Source organism: Danio aesculapii, chromosome 19, assembly GCF_903798145.1.
Source record: "Danio aesculapii chromosome 19, fDanAes4.1, whole genome shotgun sequence".
In the NCBI taxonomy this organism is placed as follows: domain Eukaryota; kingdom Metazoa; phylum Chordata; class Actinopteri; order Cypriniformes; family Danionidae; genus Danio; species Danio aesculapii.
The window spans coordinates 32,839,075-32,856,607 of record NC_079453.1 but is presented as its reverse complement, the minus strand read 5'-3'; the positions used below and the strand labels follow the sequence as shown (position 1 = coordinate 32,856,607).

Genomic DNA, 17,533 nt, shown 5'->3' with positions numbered 1-17,533 from the left:
ACAGGTAAAATTAAAGAAAAAACAACAACAACAACAGTATTTATACTACTTTAATAAATCTTGGTAAATAAAACAAATGCATTACTTTTGCTTTGGTATGTTAGAAACATCAAAATTATTGTAAAATTATTAATAAAATCTTTATAGCATGGCAATAAAATGTAATTAATGGCAATAGTTTTTATTTGACATTCTTTAAAAGCTATTCATGGAAGTTTGCTTCATTTAACTAGACTCAAGTGGACTTATTTCATTAATTTTACACTATTTTCCAGCACAGCTTTTCATAAACTTTTAAGAGGAAAAGAGTACACCATGAATGCATTTTTCAAAAGGTGTGAATATTATATAACAAATGTATTCATCAGGTGTAACATCACATTGTCACTTTTCTTGCATTACCGCCATAATACTAACCCAAATACTAACACTAATGGCTTCTGTCTAGCTGTTCTGGGTTCAGCACTTATTATTTTGTGTGTGTTATTAAACATTTGCAGCTTACAGTATGTATGCATGTTATCGTCTAGTCTGTGTAATTGTGTCTAATGAATTGTATTCACTATGTGTCCGTGATGGCTTTTAATGTGTGTTTGTGTGTGTGTGTCAATGGCAAAGAAGTGGCAGCCCAGGCGATGGGAAGGCCAGCGTCTCTCGTTTTTGCATACACTCAGAGAGACTCTGATAGAGAAACTCAGACGCAGCCGCTCTTTTGGTGATCTGGCTGCACTGAGACCTCGCTCAAGGTCCAGTCTAGAAGTCTACGTGAGTCAGGTCACTGTGTGTCCTGCTGATCTGAGTGAACGCCTGTGTGCGTGTGCCTCTGTTCTCCTTACTTGTGTTTCACTTTTTTTAACAATTGTTTCTTCTCACTTTCACACAGACACTTCTCCTGACTGTAATATTACTCCATGAAATTAAAATAGTAGCTTTTAGATCATGTGTGTTAACCTGTTGTATGTAGGTCAGCGATGGGAAAAGATGTTTTCAAGCATCAGAATAATACAAATCTGTTTTTCTGAGCAAAAAATAATGCCTTTCATCAATTTTAACCTAATTTACAGAAGACAATGTCTTTATTTTTAACAATTGTTTGTTCTAAAATAATTTTGTCGAATTTAGACGAGTATCATTTGATGACATATTAAAGGATTTATTTAAGAATCACAGTTCAGCTCCCAAAATACTTATAATTGTCATTTTAAATCTTTGCCACTATGCTGGGTTTTACCCTCATGATCACTTATTCTTTTATACACAGTAGTCAAGATTTGAAATGGATCAAAACGTTTTACCAAAGTTGTCCTAAAACTATTAAACAACATCCATTCTTGAAGTTTTGAAAAAGTTTGATCCACTTCAAATGTTGACTTTCATCTATTTGCTGACATTTTATTTTCACAAAAGTTATTTGAAACATTTCTTTGACACATACTTGTATTTTATTTGCTTTCCGTCTATTTGATACCACTACTGTACATTTAATTTGATTCAGACACCAAAAATGGGACATCATGTCTTTGACCGATACCCATTTCACAAAACAAATACTTGGTAGACACATTCAAATTTAAGGTTGAGCTGCTCATATGTGTAGTGTACAAATTAGAAACCTGGAACATTTTAAAGCATACAGCAAGGTGTTTTTGTAGTTTTCTGTGTGGTTAAAAGATATTTGAAGGATGTACCTCAAATTGACATACGTTAAACTGGTGTTTTCCAAACAAAAGTGCTTCGTGAGGTGAGCAAATTGATAAAAAGCTAATAATTAAATCACAAAAAATGTAAGTAAATATACCATGTTTGTAACATGTCTTTACTGTTCCATTTATACAGTTTAATGATTCCTTATTGAGTGAAAGTATTAATTTCTTTAAAAAAACATATCTGATCCCAAACTTTTGAACATTGCTGTCATGTATTACTTACTTTTAACTTTTTAAAATTAATTAATAAATAATTAATTAATCTAATTATCTAGTAACTAACTACTAACAGCCTTTAACAGTTAAAGTTATTATATACTGTATAAACATATACCTGCAGTAATATAGTATATGGGTCTGTCTGTACATGTTCAATGAAGTGTACATCCGCTGCTGGTATAATCCGAACCATCATGGCTAACGACACGTATCTCAAGTGGTTCAACAAGAAAAAATAATCCATAACTTTATTTTTAATTGATATAGCTGCTTTCTAAACTGCTGTTTTCTAACCGATGTTGCTTTCTATTGTGAGTTTAGGTGATTTGTAGTAGAGTGCAGTCAATGTTTTTAAATTCACAGTTTTGTTTAAATAAAAAGGTTAGGGTGTACTTAAGGTCAGTATTTTTATACTTCAGGTCAGAGGTTTTTACCTGATGTTCCGTAAATATTTGGGGACCCTTGCATTAAATAATTCCATGGAGGTCTTTAAATCTTCTGTTCTTCAGTGTGTTACTTTGATCGACTTATTAGCTCTATTATTTATACAGTTAATGCATATTTACACTGTATCTGTCTTCTCTTTTGTGTTTTTTTCCTTCTCTTTCCTCCAAACAGTCCACTTTACCAGATGACGTCTTTGAAAATGGAGGCTGCGGTGTGGCTGAATGCAAGCGTCTGTCCTTTACCTTCTCAGACACATCCACCTCAAGCCCCGTCCCTGTCCAGTCAAACCCTGAGATTACAGTTACCCCTCCCGAGACGGACCTGTCATCCGAACCACCTCCAGCCTCTGAGGAGCAGCTGGTTGAGGAGGAGTGTGTAGAAGAAGACTGCGGCAGCATCAGCGTCAGTGTCAGCGTCAGTGATCCAGACCTTGAGTGGGACCAGGTTGATACCCAGGGGCCTGAAACAGGCTCTGTGGCCCTCTCGTTGTGCTCTGAGAGTCAGCTTTCTGCGGTGGGACCAGAGGATGTGGTGTTCCTGGAGCCCAATGTGTCTGATGAAGCACTGGAGCTGAAGCCGGTGGAGCTGGATGGGGAGGAAGGCAGTCTGACCAGGCAGCTGGTGAGGAGGCTGACGTCGTCTGATATGCTGCCTGAGACAAGTGCTCTGAGCTGGGCTGGAGAGAACAGCAGGACTTTCATGGAGAGCAGTCTGGAGGAGGTCATTCAGTCGCTGCTCCTGCGGCTGGAGAGTTTAGGGCAGCGCTGCGGGGAACTGCAGGACCTGGAGCAGGAAGTCATGAGACTTGAAGACCTGCTCAAGGTGAATGAGCTCTCTGTGGTCTCTTTAAGAGTTAAGCTTGTGGGCACCTTCATGTCCAAACAACATTCAGTTGACCTTGGCATAAAAAAACATGTCAAAATTGCAAATTGATTCGATGTCAAATCTGATTGACCACTAAAGTAATGACACAAAAATATTATATTATTAGAAAAGTTTAATTCCAACTTTACTTTGGATTTTTACAATCAGTGTTGGGGGAAATGCATTAGAAGTAACGCGAGTTCCTTCATTTATTTTCTTTTCGGCCTAGTCTCTTTATTAATCTGGGGTCGCCACAGCGAAATGAACCGCCAACTCATGCAGCATATGTTTCATGCAGCAGATGCCCTTCCAGCTGCAACCCATCTCTGGGAAACGCCCATACACACTCATTCACACACATACACTACACACAATTTAGTTTACTCAATTTACTTTTACTGCATGTTTTTGGACTTGTGGGGGAAACCAGAGCACCCGGAGGAAACCCACACAAACATAGGGGAGAACATGCAAACTCCACACAGAAATGCCAACTGACCCAGCTGGGGCTTGAACCAGTGACCTTCTTGCTGTGAGGCGATTTTGCTACCCACTGCGCCACCCAGTAACGCAAGTTAATTAATTATATTACTTTTCTAAGTAATGAGTAAAGTATCGCATTACTTTTAAAAATTACTTTTAAAAAATGCAATGCGAGTAACTTCTTTAGTTTATTTAATTAGCTTTTAAAAATTAAATTGCCGAATTAAAATGAACGTAGTCATGTTAAATCCTGCACTCAATGAGACAATGCAGGAACAGGCAGAAAGGAAGATGGCAGAGCCTTACATTTCTGCGATAGAAAATTATTTTTATTTTGAACATTTGGAAGAAAAGGAAAAGAGGATTACCTAAAAAGGACAGTGATTTTACTTTTTCAAGATAAAAAAGTAGCGAATGCATTGCTTTAAACTTTCATTAATCTGTATATACGGCATATATAGCTCTGGGGTCAGGAAATTAATTAAATTTTTTTCTGTGTTTTTTTAAAGGTAAATTAAGGTTAATTGCAGAGCTCCTTTATTAATAAAAGAAGAAAAAACCCTTTAAGTTCTGAAAGAGATCAAGCCTCAGTCAGGTCAGAAAAGTAAAGCAAAAATAACTCAAAAGCAACTAGTTAGGGCTGGGCTGGTTGGCCTAAAATCAAAATCTCGATTAATTAAACATTTTAAGTTGATTACAATTAATGAATGTTTATTTTATTTATTTATTGAATGTTTTCGCTTTCATAGTTCACTGTTTTGTACAGTAAATATGTTCACATATTAAAAGTGAGAAAATTTGGAATGTAGGGTGCATTACTTGATTTAAAAATAATTGAAGGAAACACACACCATCTATTATCTATGATTCTTTATTGAACCTCAACGCTGAACAACTGAAGTTAAAACACACATTGCTTAAAACGCGTCTCTCCTCACTGCCCACCCTCATCACCGCTACCAAACAACTTACACATAAAGTTAAAGTTGGTTTTATATTCGGTTTTATATTATATTATTCTGACTTTCTCCTTAATAATATAATTTCATAAAAGTATTATTTGCAAACTCTAAATAGCGAAATCATATTAGCAGCCAATGACTAAGTACAACATTGTTCACACTCAAATAAACAGTGTTAATGTTGTTTTCAAGTCACACTTGCAGGTAATTTCAGACCGAATATTCAAAGTGCTGTGGTAATTAATATAGGGAGTGTGTCACAAGTTGTCACTGAATGAATGTGTGAATATAAAACCAAGTTTACCTTAATAACTTACACTTCCACGTTTCATTCTGAGCATTCAGTGTCCACAGTTTAATTAACCATTAATTAACCAATTTTTGCTGAAATCATTGCTGCAATCAAAAATAATGTAATGTGTATGATTCAGCATAGCGTGATCTTACCTGATATAAAATGAGAACTGCAGAGTCGAACATTTTTACTTAGGTCGTCACTTCATTCAGCTCCCTTTTAGCCAAAGACGTCTGCGGTTGGCATTAAAAGCAGTGTGGTGTACGGTAAAAGTAAAGTTTTCTATTTTTGGACATTCTTCTGCACAACAGGACATTTTTGCTATTGCAACCGGTCTCTTTTTGCAACCGGGAACCTGTGTGATATTATGTGTGACGTAGGTTGGTAATTTGGCTATAGCTCGCCCAGAAATTCAAATTCTGTCATCATTTACTCACCCTCAAGTGTTACCATTTCTTTTGAACACCAGTAGCAATTGACTTTTGTAGTATTTTATTTATTTTGTACTCTATTTTATTGAACTTTTTCAATTTTTAACTATATACCACAAAGCCCGAGATACACCAACAGAAAGGTAAAATATAATAAAAACACTAATAGTGCAAAAATAGGTAGAAATCAGGATTGATTTTCTTGTTGGTGCCATTTATTTGGGTATATTGCAAACTAATAATGTCCAGAAGGTAGAATTTCCAAGAAAGATCAACTGGAGTAGATGGATCCAGTTTCAGGATAATTTTTTGCAGCAGTCAGAACAGCGGGCAGAGTCCTTCTTTGATAGTTGGTTAGAGAGCGGGTGATGATTCGTCCAGCAGGAGAAAACCTAATGGGTTGCACTGGATGACTCTTGTAGTATTGTTTAATACTATGGATGGCAATGGCTTCCAGTTTTCAGCATTCTTCAAAATTGTACTATTGCGAAGCAAACTTTGCTTGCTTCATTTCAATAGGTATGCAAAAAGCAGCCATTGACATCTATAGTAGGAAGAAAAAAATTGAGTGAAAGTTAATTGCTGTTTATGTCGTCTTTTGTGTTGAACTGAAGTTAGAAACTTAAACAGGTTTGGAACAAGTGGAGAATGAGTAAATGATGGCAGAATTTTTTGTTGTTCTTGTTTGACTTAATTGGTTTTGTGACGTAAATGCCCATATGGTTGAATGCTTTTAAAAACCCAGAAAAATTGCCAGCTTCAAGTGAAATCCACAAGTGTTCACAAGAGACACATCTGAATGGTTATGTGTATCGACTGACCATATCAGCTGAGGCATGATCGGATCACTGAAAACACTTGATAATATGATATGGAAACAGAGTCTAGTGACTTCTATGTGACCCGTGCTTTATACATCACTGCATTATTGACAATAAACATTTCTTTTTTTTTTCACCTGCAAAATTGATAATGCTACCCCACCTTTACTGTTGGTTAAGTGTGAAGCTTAATTTGTTTAATTACCGACATGAACTCAAAAAGCGCAAATATTTAATGTGAAATAATTTATTGTCCACACTGATCTTGTGGTTCTTGAGTCTGGATTTTCATGCCATTAGTCTTGATTTAGGACACTTGACTCTTGTACTCAGGACAGCTTGGATACTGTTACATCTGTCTAGCACAAGGGTGTCTAATCCTGCTCCTGGAGTACCGGTATCCTGTGTATTCTGGCTCCAACCAGCTCCAATACACTTTACTGTTAGTTTCTTGCAAAGCATTTGGAAGGCAAACATGCAATCTTTAGCCAAAACATTCACTGTCAGAGGATATTTTGTGATTTTTCTGCAAGGTGCCTGACGCGACCATGCTGATACGCTTTTTCCAATGGTAATACAGACCCTCGCAGCTAGTAAGAGAATCTCTGTGTCATGTAATCCTGAAGAACTTGATTAGCTGGAATGTTTAATTAGGGTTGGATCTAAACTTTACATGACAGTGGTTCTCCTGGAGCAGGTTTGACATACCAGTTCTACCACATTTGATTTAGAAAAAGAATGAAGAGTGCAATTCATACACTGCAAAATAAATTAATAAATAAATAAAGTTCTTACAGATTTAGTCTCATTTCTAGTCTAAAACTATTTAATCAAAGTAGAATTCTCTAGACAAGTAAAATAATGTCTTGTTTTCAGAAAGTCAAAAGTTTTCCCTTAATACAAGCTAAATAATCTGCCGGTGTGGTGAGCAGAAGTAAACTTGTTTTTAGATTTTTGCCTACCCACCTGACAGATTATTTAGCTTGGGTTTTTTTTGTTTGTTTTTTTCTAAAAATGCTTATTTAATTTATGTATTTTTTGACATTTGGATTAGAAATGAGTCAAATCCTCTAAGTAAATAAAATTCTAACTCTTTTTGAATCATGCAGACATTTTTGTGACCTCATTTTTTTAAATGAGGTTTATTGTTTCTCCTCAGTGTCGAGTGCATGCCCATAGGAGCCGGTCATCAAGCCTCAGTTTGACGGTAGAAAGCGCTCTGGAAAGTTTTGACTTCCTCAACACCTCTGACTTCGATGACGATGACACAGGAGATGATGCTGGCGCTCTCTCACGCGCTGTCTTCTTTGACATGGAGTCAGAGAGAATGGGGTGAGTTCAACAGTACACACTTTGCTGATCTGGGGTGCATCTAAAATCACACACTTTCCTGCTATATAGTAAGCCAAAGACAACTATGTGATACAAGAAATATATATATATATATGAGTTACCACTTGGTAGGGTTGTCGCGATACCATTAATTCATAATTCATAACTCAAATCTATGAAATAAAGTAAATTGTCAGAAATACTATATTTTATGTTATAATAGGCCTACTTGAATTGAATTTATAATTGCCTTATTATTGAAAATGTATTTGCACATCACTTGTTCTTTTTGGTTATTTTGTAGATAACTGACCAACAAAAAAACATTAAAATAAAGAAACAAATTATACCAAATTAAATTTGCTACAAAAAGAGCATTTTTCCCACAAAAGTTGGCTATATGAAGTGGTCAAATTGTTTTTATGTTTCCTGTTGCTCTTTTGGGTTTTCCATCTGTTGTTGTTTTCTTTTTAAGAGATTGTTGCGGTTGTTGTAGCTACTAAATCATATTGACATGACCAGAAATTAACTGATTCAGATATGCGTTCGAAATAAAGCGTCAGGAAAACAGGCAATAGGTTACCATAAAAGGTATGAATTCTACACAGTTTTGCAACCTTAAAGGGCTCCACAGACTATTCAAATGAAATAGTCTATTGTTGCACAAATATGTGAGCATTTTAGTGACTTTTCCACATGCAACATTATGTACTGTAGATAGACCGTTAATGATGATACTACCGTTTACAAAGTACAGTGGCACCGCCAGTATTTAGGAGCCATAGTATTGCGATACTACTATAGTACCGATAAACCATGCAACCCAACCACTTAGTGTTTATCTAATTACCTACTATTTTCTCTTGTGAGATTCTTAGGTGTGTGAAAGATAATTTACTATCCCTTGAGTAGGCCATGGCAGAGGATTTGTGAATGGCATTTAAGGAAAATAAATAATAGGTCTTGTAATGATGATTTATAGAGACGGAACGTAACATGTCATAATTGCCCACTGGGGGCAGAACAATCCAAGATGATTGACATTGACTTTGTATTGCAGGAAGCTGCCTCCTTATCATTTTTGATGAATTGAAAAAACAAAACAATATCTGAAAGCTTCTGTGACAAGTTGAACAGTTAACCAGTTAAAAAAAACCTGAACTACATTTTTATAAGCTGTTAACCCCCCAAAATGCTGTATGTACGTTTTCGACTCTTCTAGAGCATAAAATACCATAATATGTTTGCAGATATTTAAGAAACATCCTAATTGAACATTCTTGATATCTGAAAAACAATGCTAAAGTCAGATATTCTGCTTTGAAAATGTGAGTTATGTGCCGGAACGTCTGTCTTTGTTTTGGTCATTTAAGCCACCCAATGCCAGTTTAGCCAATTATAAATCAGCACCCTAGCTTGCCTTTGTGGAAAACCACGTATTTCGTTTATTCAGACTTGGAAGGCTCTCAAAGCGACGCAACTCACGCAGGTAGGTCACGTGATCATGAAAAAATGGCAGATGTAGTACATCCAAGTTCCATTCATACTACTCACATTCATACTGCATAGAACGTACTTTTCTAACGGTCGAGTAGTACGCTTAAATTCAAATGCAGTAGCTACTGAGTAGTAGGCGGTTTTGGATGCAGCCACGGTTGTTGCTAGATCAGAAACGGTTGCAGACGGAAGTTAACGAAAAGGATTTATATTATTTATTAAATTTCCCATTAATTGTATTTATTAACATATTTATTAACGTATTGTTACTTATTAACGTTAACGTATTAATTAATTGTATTTATATTAGCCATATTGATGTGCATATCCGCAGCTGTATCTAGACTTTACCGCTTCACATTTGATGTGCTTGAGCTCCACCACTGTCACTGGCAGAGCAGTGATAAAGCAAAATGCTATTGGCTGTTCTATAAAAAGAGGAGGAGCTACATCCCACCCTCTCTTTGTGTTTTGGGTGAGATTACATCAAACATCGAGTAAAAATGCACATTTCAAAGCACTTCACAGGACCTTTAAAGGACTAGCTTTTACGGTTCAGTAGTTTATAAAACTAAGTTCTGTTTTCTTTCGCTTGTTTGCTATAGTACACCATATCACACTGCAATTTTTGGGCATTGTGCTATTTTTTGTAATATATTAGGAATGATGAAAGCATCTTGCAACAATAGAGAGTCAATGGAGCGGATTAGATTGTTTTTCCCCCTGGTGTGGGTGTGGCCTAAATGCACTCTGTCTTTAAACTATAGAACAGGGGTCTCCAAACTTGTTCCTGGAGGGCTGGTGTCCTGCAGATTTTAGCTTCAACCCTAATCAAACACACCTGAACAAGCTAATCAAGGTCTTCCTAGGTATACTTTAAACATCCAGGCAGGTGTGTTGAGGCAAGTTGGAGCTAAACCCTGCAGGGACACCGGCCCTCCAGGATTGAGATCGGTGACCCCTACTATAGAACATACTTTTTTTTTGCATCTGTAAAGTTCTCAGGAACTCAAACTAGTGATTTTGCATTATCCAGTGCCCTCTAGCGGTGACAGTATGTCATTACATGTACAACAGGTCAAGTCAGCATCCAGAAGCGCGAGGCCACCTGAGTGAAGCCCTCACAGAGGACACTGGCGTGGGGAACAGTGTGGCCGGCAGCCCTTTGCCTCTCACTACAGGAAACGAGAACCTAGACGTGGCTGTCGTCATTCATCTACAATACTGCAATCATCTCATTCAGGTGAGTCAAGGTTTCCACCTTTACCGCTTAATTTCTTTGTTCTCTAGTGATTTTCTTTGACTGTAACATTGAACATGGTCACTCAACAGCGTATGTATGGCATAAACAGTGTATACTTTAGTTTTGTTGGTAAAAATGCTGACGTTTCTCTATGTATGGGATGTAGTTGTTGACTTCAGGAGTAAGCCAGTCACAGCATAAGACGTACCTGCACAAACTAGCAACTCAAACTTTGCTGTTGGAGGAGCTCAGTGAGAGGAACTTTGACAGACCGAGCAGCTGCACTTCAGTGCCTGATGGTGAGTGTAATTTACAAACATTTTTATGTTATGGTTTGACAGAATTAGACCTGTCACGATAATGAATTTATGTTGTGTGATATATTGTCACAGAAATTCTTGCGATAAGCGATATTATTGTAATTTTGAGATCATTTTATGCCACTCATTATATAATGATTGTATAACAGCATGATAATGCAAATAGCCATAAACACTTTAAAATACTTATCATTCTTAAGGTTATTTAGATTCTATAATTTGATGTTAAAAAGGTAAATGGCCTATTCAATTCAATTCATCGTTATTTCTATAGCGCTTTTACAATGTAGATTGTGTCAAAGCAGCTTCACATAGAAGGTTATCGTAAATTGAAACATTGTCAGTCCAGTTTTCAGTTTAGCTCAGTTCAGTGTGGTTTAATATTCACTACTGAGAGTTCAAACGCTGAAGAGCAAATCTATCGATGCACAGCTCTACAGATCCTGAACCATGCAAGCCAGTGGCGACAGCTGCGAGGAAAGAACTTCACCAATTGGTGAAAGTGAAGAATTAAAATACCTCAAGAAGAACCAGGCTCAGTTTGGCATGACCATTTCTCCTATGGGCAAAAAAATATATATACTATTAAATGTCCTATTAGGTAAATGTCCAATTATAAACGTTGACACCAGTGAGGTAGAATGTTAATGTCAATGTAAAATGGCTTTAACATTATTTGTGAGTTTGTAAATGTATATTGCAAGGGCAAAAATTGAGGTCATCTCCAAGTATTGCACGATAAGTCGATATATTGATTATTTTGACAGGCCTAAACAGAATTGCTTCATTTTTACATAACAGCCTGCTTTTTAAAGATTTTTGCCATGTTGATTGGAAATTGGCTGGTTGATTATCAGTGATTTGAAATAACGGTAACTCGCTTGATTTATTAAACAGTGCTGCCCGGGCTGGTGGAGCGGCCGGCACTGATGTCTTTATGGTCCGACTGCAGCGGTGGGCTTTTCCACACCACACTGGACAGAGTGTTGAAGCACATGCATCTCAGCTTTGCCTTAGGACTGCAACAGGTTCTGCCTCACTCTCCTGACTCAGGTAATGACAGTAACATTCATGTACCTCTGCAGTTTACTGTAGGGCTGCGTATCATTTGGGTTTAAACAGTGGCTGAATCAGCATCAAAAAATACTTGCAGACCAATGATGGACAACATTGAAGAGCACTTTAAAGAAATCATCATATTTGACAATATGTATTTTTTTAAAAGGTTACCTAAATCTACAACAACCTAAAACTACAATCATTTAACACTGAGAAACAGTTAGGGCACGTATCCATTGAAGCATTTTTTCCTGAGCCAAATTTTTTTCCATGGTTTTCGATGAGAGCACTTTTTTATAATGTCAGCAGCACTACTGAGCTTCTGTTTTACATTAAGCAATGAGTGATCTGCATGTTTTATGCTCTGACAGTTGGAGAAGCTCTCGCAGTGGAATATATGCATGGGGACTTTTAATTTTGTATAAGCCAGCTCAGGCGTTTTCAGTGAACTGTCATTGCATTGTAAAATTGCTACATTTAAAATCAACAATCTTCACTGCCTGATTGAGATATAATGAAGTGGGGATCAGACCGGACAAAAAGCGCTAAATTACATTACATTGTTCTGCGTCATGTCTTAAAAATATGGAAATTTATTTTACCACAGTACTTCCAATGAAGTTTCTGTGCTTGCCTTCTGCTCATCACGGCGCTTGTTTTTAACTGCCTTTTATCTCGTTATATGCTTGAACAAATAAATCTATGCTGAAGTCTCTTTAGCTTATTATATTTTAATTAAATAACATTATCGATGCTTTAAAAGAAAAATAAAAGATTTAAAATAGTCACATTAACCTTTCACCAGAGTTTTGTTGGTGACTGAAAAAGGCTTGCCATTCAAATAGCCCATTCAATAGCCAATAGTTTTTTAGAGAACGTTGATGTTTTCAGCTTCACAAAAATTCTTTGGTGGACACGCGCCCTTGCAAACCAGATTCAAATTTTAGAAGTTATTTTTGCTGAAATGTGACTATATTTTCCTTTTCTGGCCATAAAATGACAATTTGTCCCTCCTTGGTTTTTCCCTTCTTTTCTGGTTGAAATGGCCTTGCTCAGCACTGACATCTTGTGGACAAACCAAGCAGTGCAAAAGCAATTCAAAGCACATGTGCTATGTGCTCATACATCTCACGCACACACACACACACACACACACACACACACACACACACACACACACACACACACACAGTATGCAGGTTTACCAACATTCAAAAATCACAATTATATTCCTTACAGGTTACTGATTTAACATGTGGAGTATTGATTTCTTTACATAAAGAAGCACGTTTCCTCTTATTTCAACAGAAATGAGGCACTAAAGGCTGCTTCTGATTTAATCTGTTACTTGGCGATTATATAAGTATACAAGGTTTTGGTAATCAACAATAAACTGGAATTATAGCACATAAGCATTCATCTGCCTATGTTTGCATGTGTGTCCAGTGATCAGGGTGGTGGTGAATGAGATGATGGACAGGAGTGAACTGCCCTCCTCCTCATCTTCTTCAGCACAGGACGTCATCACTGTGTTTCAGTATCACCGCTACATTGTTGAACACAGTGTCACAGACATGGAGCAACACCTGCTGGATTTAGCCAAAGAGGGTAAGACACAGATAACAGTTTCTGTCCATCATGTTAATCTTGAGTAAATATAGAAAAGTTTTTAGTTTTGTGAGGACTATAAAAGAAATGGACATGTTTACAATTCTCTCCAAAAACATTTGAACTCCTGAAGGTGTGTCATGCACTCACTAACACTTGTGTTAATCAGCTAAACAAATGCATTAACACACACACAACAAATCATCGTATTGTCCCTATGTAACTTTAGATCCACTACTAGACTGTTTTTTACATTACATGTACTTATGTGCAGATTGCCAACAAAAACAATTGTTTTTTATTCACTACCTGTGTTTCTGACTCATGACCTGTCACGGGATATTTAATTTTTTGGACGGTGCTTTCTTTAAAGGGTTAGTTCACCCACAATAAAAATGGTGTTATTAATTACTCTCCCTCATATCATTCCAAGCCCCCTGAGGCCTTTGTTTATCTTTGGAATGCTAATTAAAGAGCCCCTATTTTGCATTAAAAAAGGTCATATTTTGGTTTTAGGGAGTGCAAGGTCAAAAAACACTTTCATTGTCTTATAATATGCATTCATTTTTACCTAATTATCCCAGCGACTCCCATATGATTGGTTCAACAATTAATTTGTTCCCAAACCCCTCCTTAGCGCGAAGCTAATCTACGCTGATTGAACCGATGACCCAGTTTGTTGTGATTGGTCGACTGCGTTCGGCGCGAGACAGAGACAAATACCCACCACAGCTACAGTATGAAGTAGCACAAAATATGTGAGAGCCCACTGCAGGAATGCAATAAAGCAATGCAGTTAAACACCAGCATATTACTCTACTCTTAACCCTAATCCCAAAGAATAACAAAGACACACATTCAGTATTAATCCACACAGTAGCAAAAGTTGAACTATTTTGAAAACTGACCTCACCGCGCATGTGAGGAACAGCTGATGGTGGCCATAGCAAAGGCAAACAGCAGAGGATTGCGAGTTCAGAAACGCATTTAAATCTGTAAGGGAAGAAGCATGCGTCACGTTTTAAACGTAGTTTTGGACGTGATATGTGAACAGCCCCATACAGATTTAACCTGAGAGATACAGATCAAGCTCTGATCTATAATCGATATGTGATTACAAGCCGCGCGGGGTGATTACAACGTATAACAAACTATTTAACACATATTTTGCAAACTACACAAAACGAGGCAACAATTTTAATTTCACTCAAATGTTATGATCCGGAGGAAGAAGAAACTGGTCCATATGAACTGTAAAATTTACTGACAAAGTCCCTGTCAAAGTCTGACAAAGTCCCATACATAATAGTCTCTGCTGCTCCTTCAATAGCAAAAGGCTGGCGAATCACGCATTGCAACGTAGGTTATTGTATCACAAATCAGAAAAATGACAGGAACAAACATAGCACACATTTGGCTATACTGTACATATTGGACTGTATAGTACTGACTGGAAGTACATATTTGGTGATGTACCGTATCGACGTTGATGCGATCAAACAAAAGATCCGAACCCAACTCGATTTGTTTATTCAACTCTGAGTCGACTATTTTGTGAATCTATGCATTGAAGGTCATTTTCAAAAACCCATAATAGGGGCTCTTTAAGATATTTTAGATAAAAATTGAGATGTTTAAAGTCTATAAAAGGAACCCAAAACATTCCATATGACCTCAGTCCTTTAACTGTAATCATTGTAAATCACTGCAATCTGTACAAATAATGTTGTTCGCCAGTGTTTCCATGTCAAGTCAGGGTTTGCATTTACTGCAGGAAATTTTGAGCAAACCTGGAAGGGAGATTCTTAGAGCAGAAGTACTTTGTCTTATGTCCAATTTACTTTTTGAAAATGTAACCATACTTTATAACTCTTTAACAGTGTAAATAACTCAAAAATAGCATCCAATGAAATGGAACCTATCCCCCTTTAAATATGATTAGTGCAGTTTTGGCATAGTGTAATCTTTCTCTTCTGTGTCCAAACCAGTCATGCTCGAAGAAGCCCTGAGCTGTGGAGATGCAGAACGCTCTCTGAAGGAACTACAGGAAGTGTCCGTCACGTGTCTTCAGCCCCGCTCTCAAACCCTATTGGCTGTGGCTGGTCTGCTGACCACTGATGACCCTGAAGTGATAAAGGTCACCTCAGACTTCCTCTCCTCTGCTGCCTCACATCAGCCCTTCAGGTCAAAGGTCAGTCTCTGGTGATTATGGATGGAGTTGGACAATTGGTTGCTCTACAGCTTCATTGTGCAATGTTAAATTTACCATAGTTTCTAGAATACTGTCCTCGGACAGTTCATGGGGTGCAGCAGTCACATGGTTGTGACTCTCAGAAGTTTGTGCAAAAAGGTGTTACAAAAATATATTGTAATTGTAAAAATAAACATAATTGTAATTCTGAGTTGTAGTTCTGATGTAATTACCTTTTACCTCATAATTACGGTGTACATAGACATACTAGGCATGGGCTGGTATCTGACGGTATGATAACCTTAGATAAGAATATCTCGGTATTGTGCTCACCGTTTTAAAATATATTATTTTTAAATGTCTGGGTAAAAAGCTAAATCTTTTTTCCCCTTTAAAAACAATATATTTTATATTTTGAAAGATTTATAATATTTTGGAGCAGTAAATATGTCAGGCTAAATAATTCAAATGAATCATTGACTTTTGCTGTCTTTATTAGTTTCAAAAACACTGATTTCTTTACTATTTAAAACGCAGCTGGAGATACTGTTTTCCTAATAAACAAAACAGAAAAAAGTAAATAAAAAATCTTACGTATACAGTTGAAGTCAGAATTATTAGCACCCCTTTGATTTTTTTAAACTAATTAATTAATTTTTTTTTATATTTCCCAAATGACGTTTAAGAGAGCAAGGAAATTTTCACGGTATGTCTAAAAATGTTTTTTCTTTTGGAAAAATTCATTTGTTTAATTTAGAATTTTGTAAGAATCATTTTAAGGTCAAAATTATTAGCCCCTTTAAGCTTTATATTTTTTTGACTGTCTACAGCAGTGTTTCCCAACCCTGTTCCTGGAGGCACACCAACAGTTCATGTTTTGGATGTCTCCCTCATCTGACCCATTAACTTCAGGTTTTGGAGTCTCTTCTAATGCAGTTTCCCAACCCTGTTCCTGAAGGCACACCAACAGTACACATTTTCATCCTCTCCCTAATCAAACACATCTGAAACAACTCATCAGAACATTAGAAGAGACTCTAAAACCTGAAGTTAATGGGTCAGATGAGGGAGACATCCAAAACATGAACTGTTGGTGTGCCTCCAGGAACAGGGTTGGGAAACACTGGTCTACATTACAAACCATCATTATACAATAACTTGCCTAATTAACCTTACCTGCCTAGTTAACATAATTAACCTAGTCTTTAAATATCATTATAAACTGTATAGAAGTGTCTTGAAAAATATCTGGTAAAATATTATGTGCTGTCATCATGTCAAAATAGATAGATAAAATAAATCAGTTATTAGAAATGAGTTATTAACTTCCTATAGGGCTTGATTGTCCACATACAGTACATTTTAGCTCTTAAGTGGCTATCTGAAATACTTTGAATGTTTAATATTTTGTTACAGACATACGGTGTCATCCTGCAACTGTTTTGCAGCATATGAAATGTCCCAAACCCTATTTTTAACTGTCCAAAATGGGGGGAAATTGTGTTTTTACTTTCTGATAGTCAAAGCAAGTTCAAAAAAAATTTTAGACCACGAGTCCACATATATGGACATCGTTTTTCTCTAAAAGTACAGCATATCAAAAGGTAATACTTAGGTTTTTATTCTAATTAGGTTCTAATAAGCCCAAATAACAAAGAGAAATAAAAAAACACCTTGGGCCTTAAGAGGTTAAAACTATTATGTTTAGAAATGTGTTGAAAAAAAAAAATCTTCTCTCCGTTAAACAGAAATTGGGGAAAAAATAAACAGGGGGGCTAATAATTCTGACTTCAACTGTACCTTAGGAATGCTATTACAGAAAATTTTGCCATTTTAAAACCTTGACTTTTCCAAACCGCGGTATACCTTGAAAACAGTTATTGCCCCATGCCTAAGACATACACTTAAAAGTGTGTTGTTGGTCATTTTTACCTATTTTATTTAAATATTTTTTATATCAAAGCTGAATTTTGAGCATGATTACTGTGGTCTTTTGTGTCACGTGATCTTTCAGATCTATATAATATTAATGATAAACTTAGGCAGTATTATTTT

General features: G+C 36.5%; 1 protein-coding gene across 2 annotated transcripts in view; it reads left to right on the top strand.

Annotated features, from left to right (window-relative positions):
• Positions 1-17,533, top strand: part of ripor2 (RHO family interacting cell polarization regulator 2) — a 114,714-nt gene that overhangs the window by 91,959 nt on the left and 5,222 nt on the right. For both annotated transcript variants that reach the window (XM_056479640.1, XM_056479641.1), the window contains exons 13-19: positions 2,544-3,194; positions 7,388-7,560; positions 10,135-10,300; positions 10,467-10,599; positions 11,518-11,673; positions 13,126-13,287; positions 15,276-15,478. In XM_056479640.1, the coding sequence (XP_056335615.1) occupies positions 2,544-3,194; positions 7,388-7,560; positions 10,135-10,300; positions 10,467-10,599; positions 11,518-11,673; positions 13,126-13,287; positions 15,276-15,478 (1,644 nt within the window). The remainder of the gene's footprint in view (positions 1-2,543; positions 3,195-7,387; positions 7,561-10,134; positions 10,301-10,466; positions 10,600-11,517; positions 11,674-13,125; positions 13,288-15,275; positions 15,479-17,533) is intronic.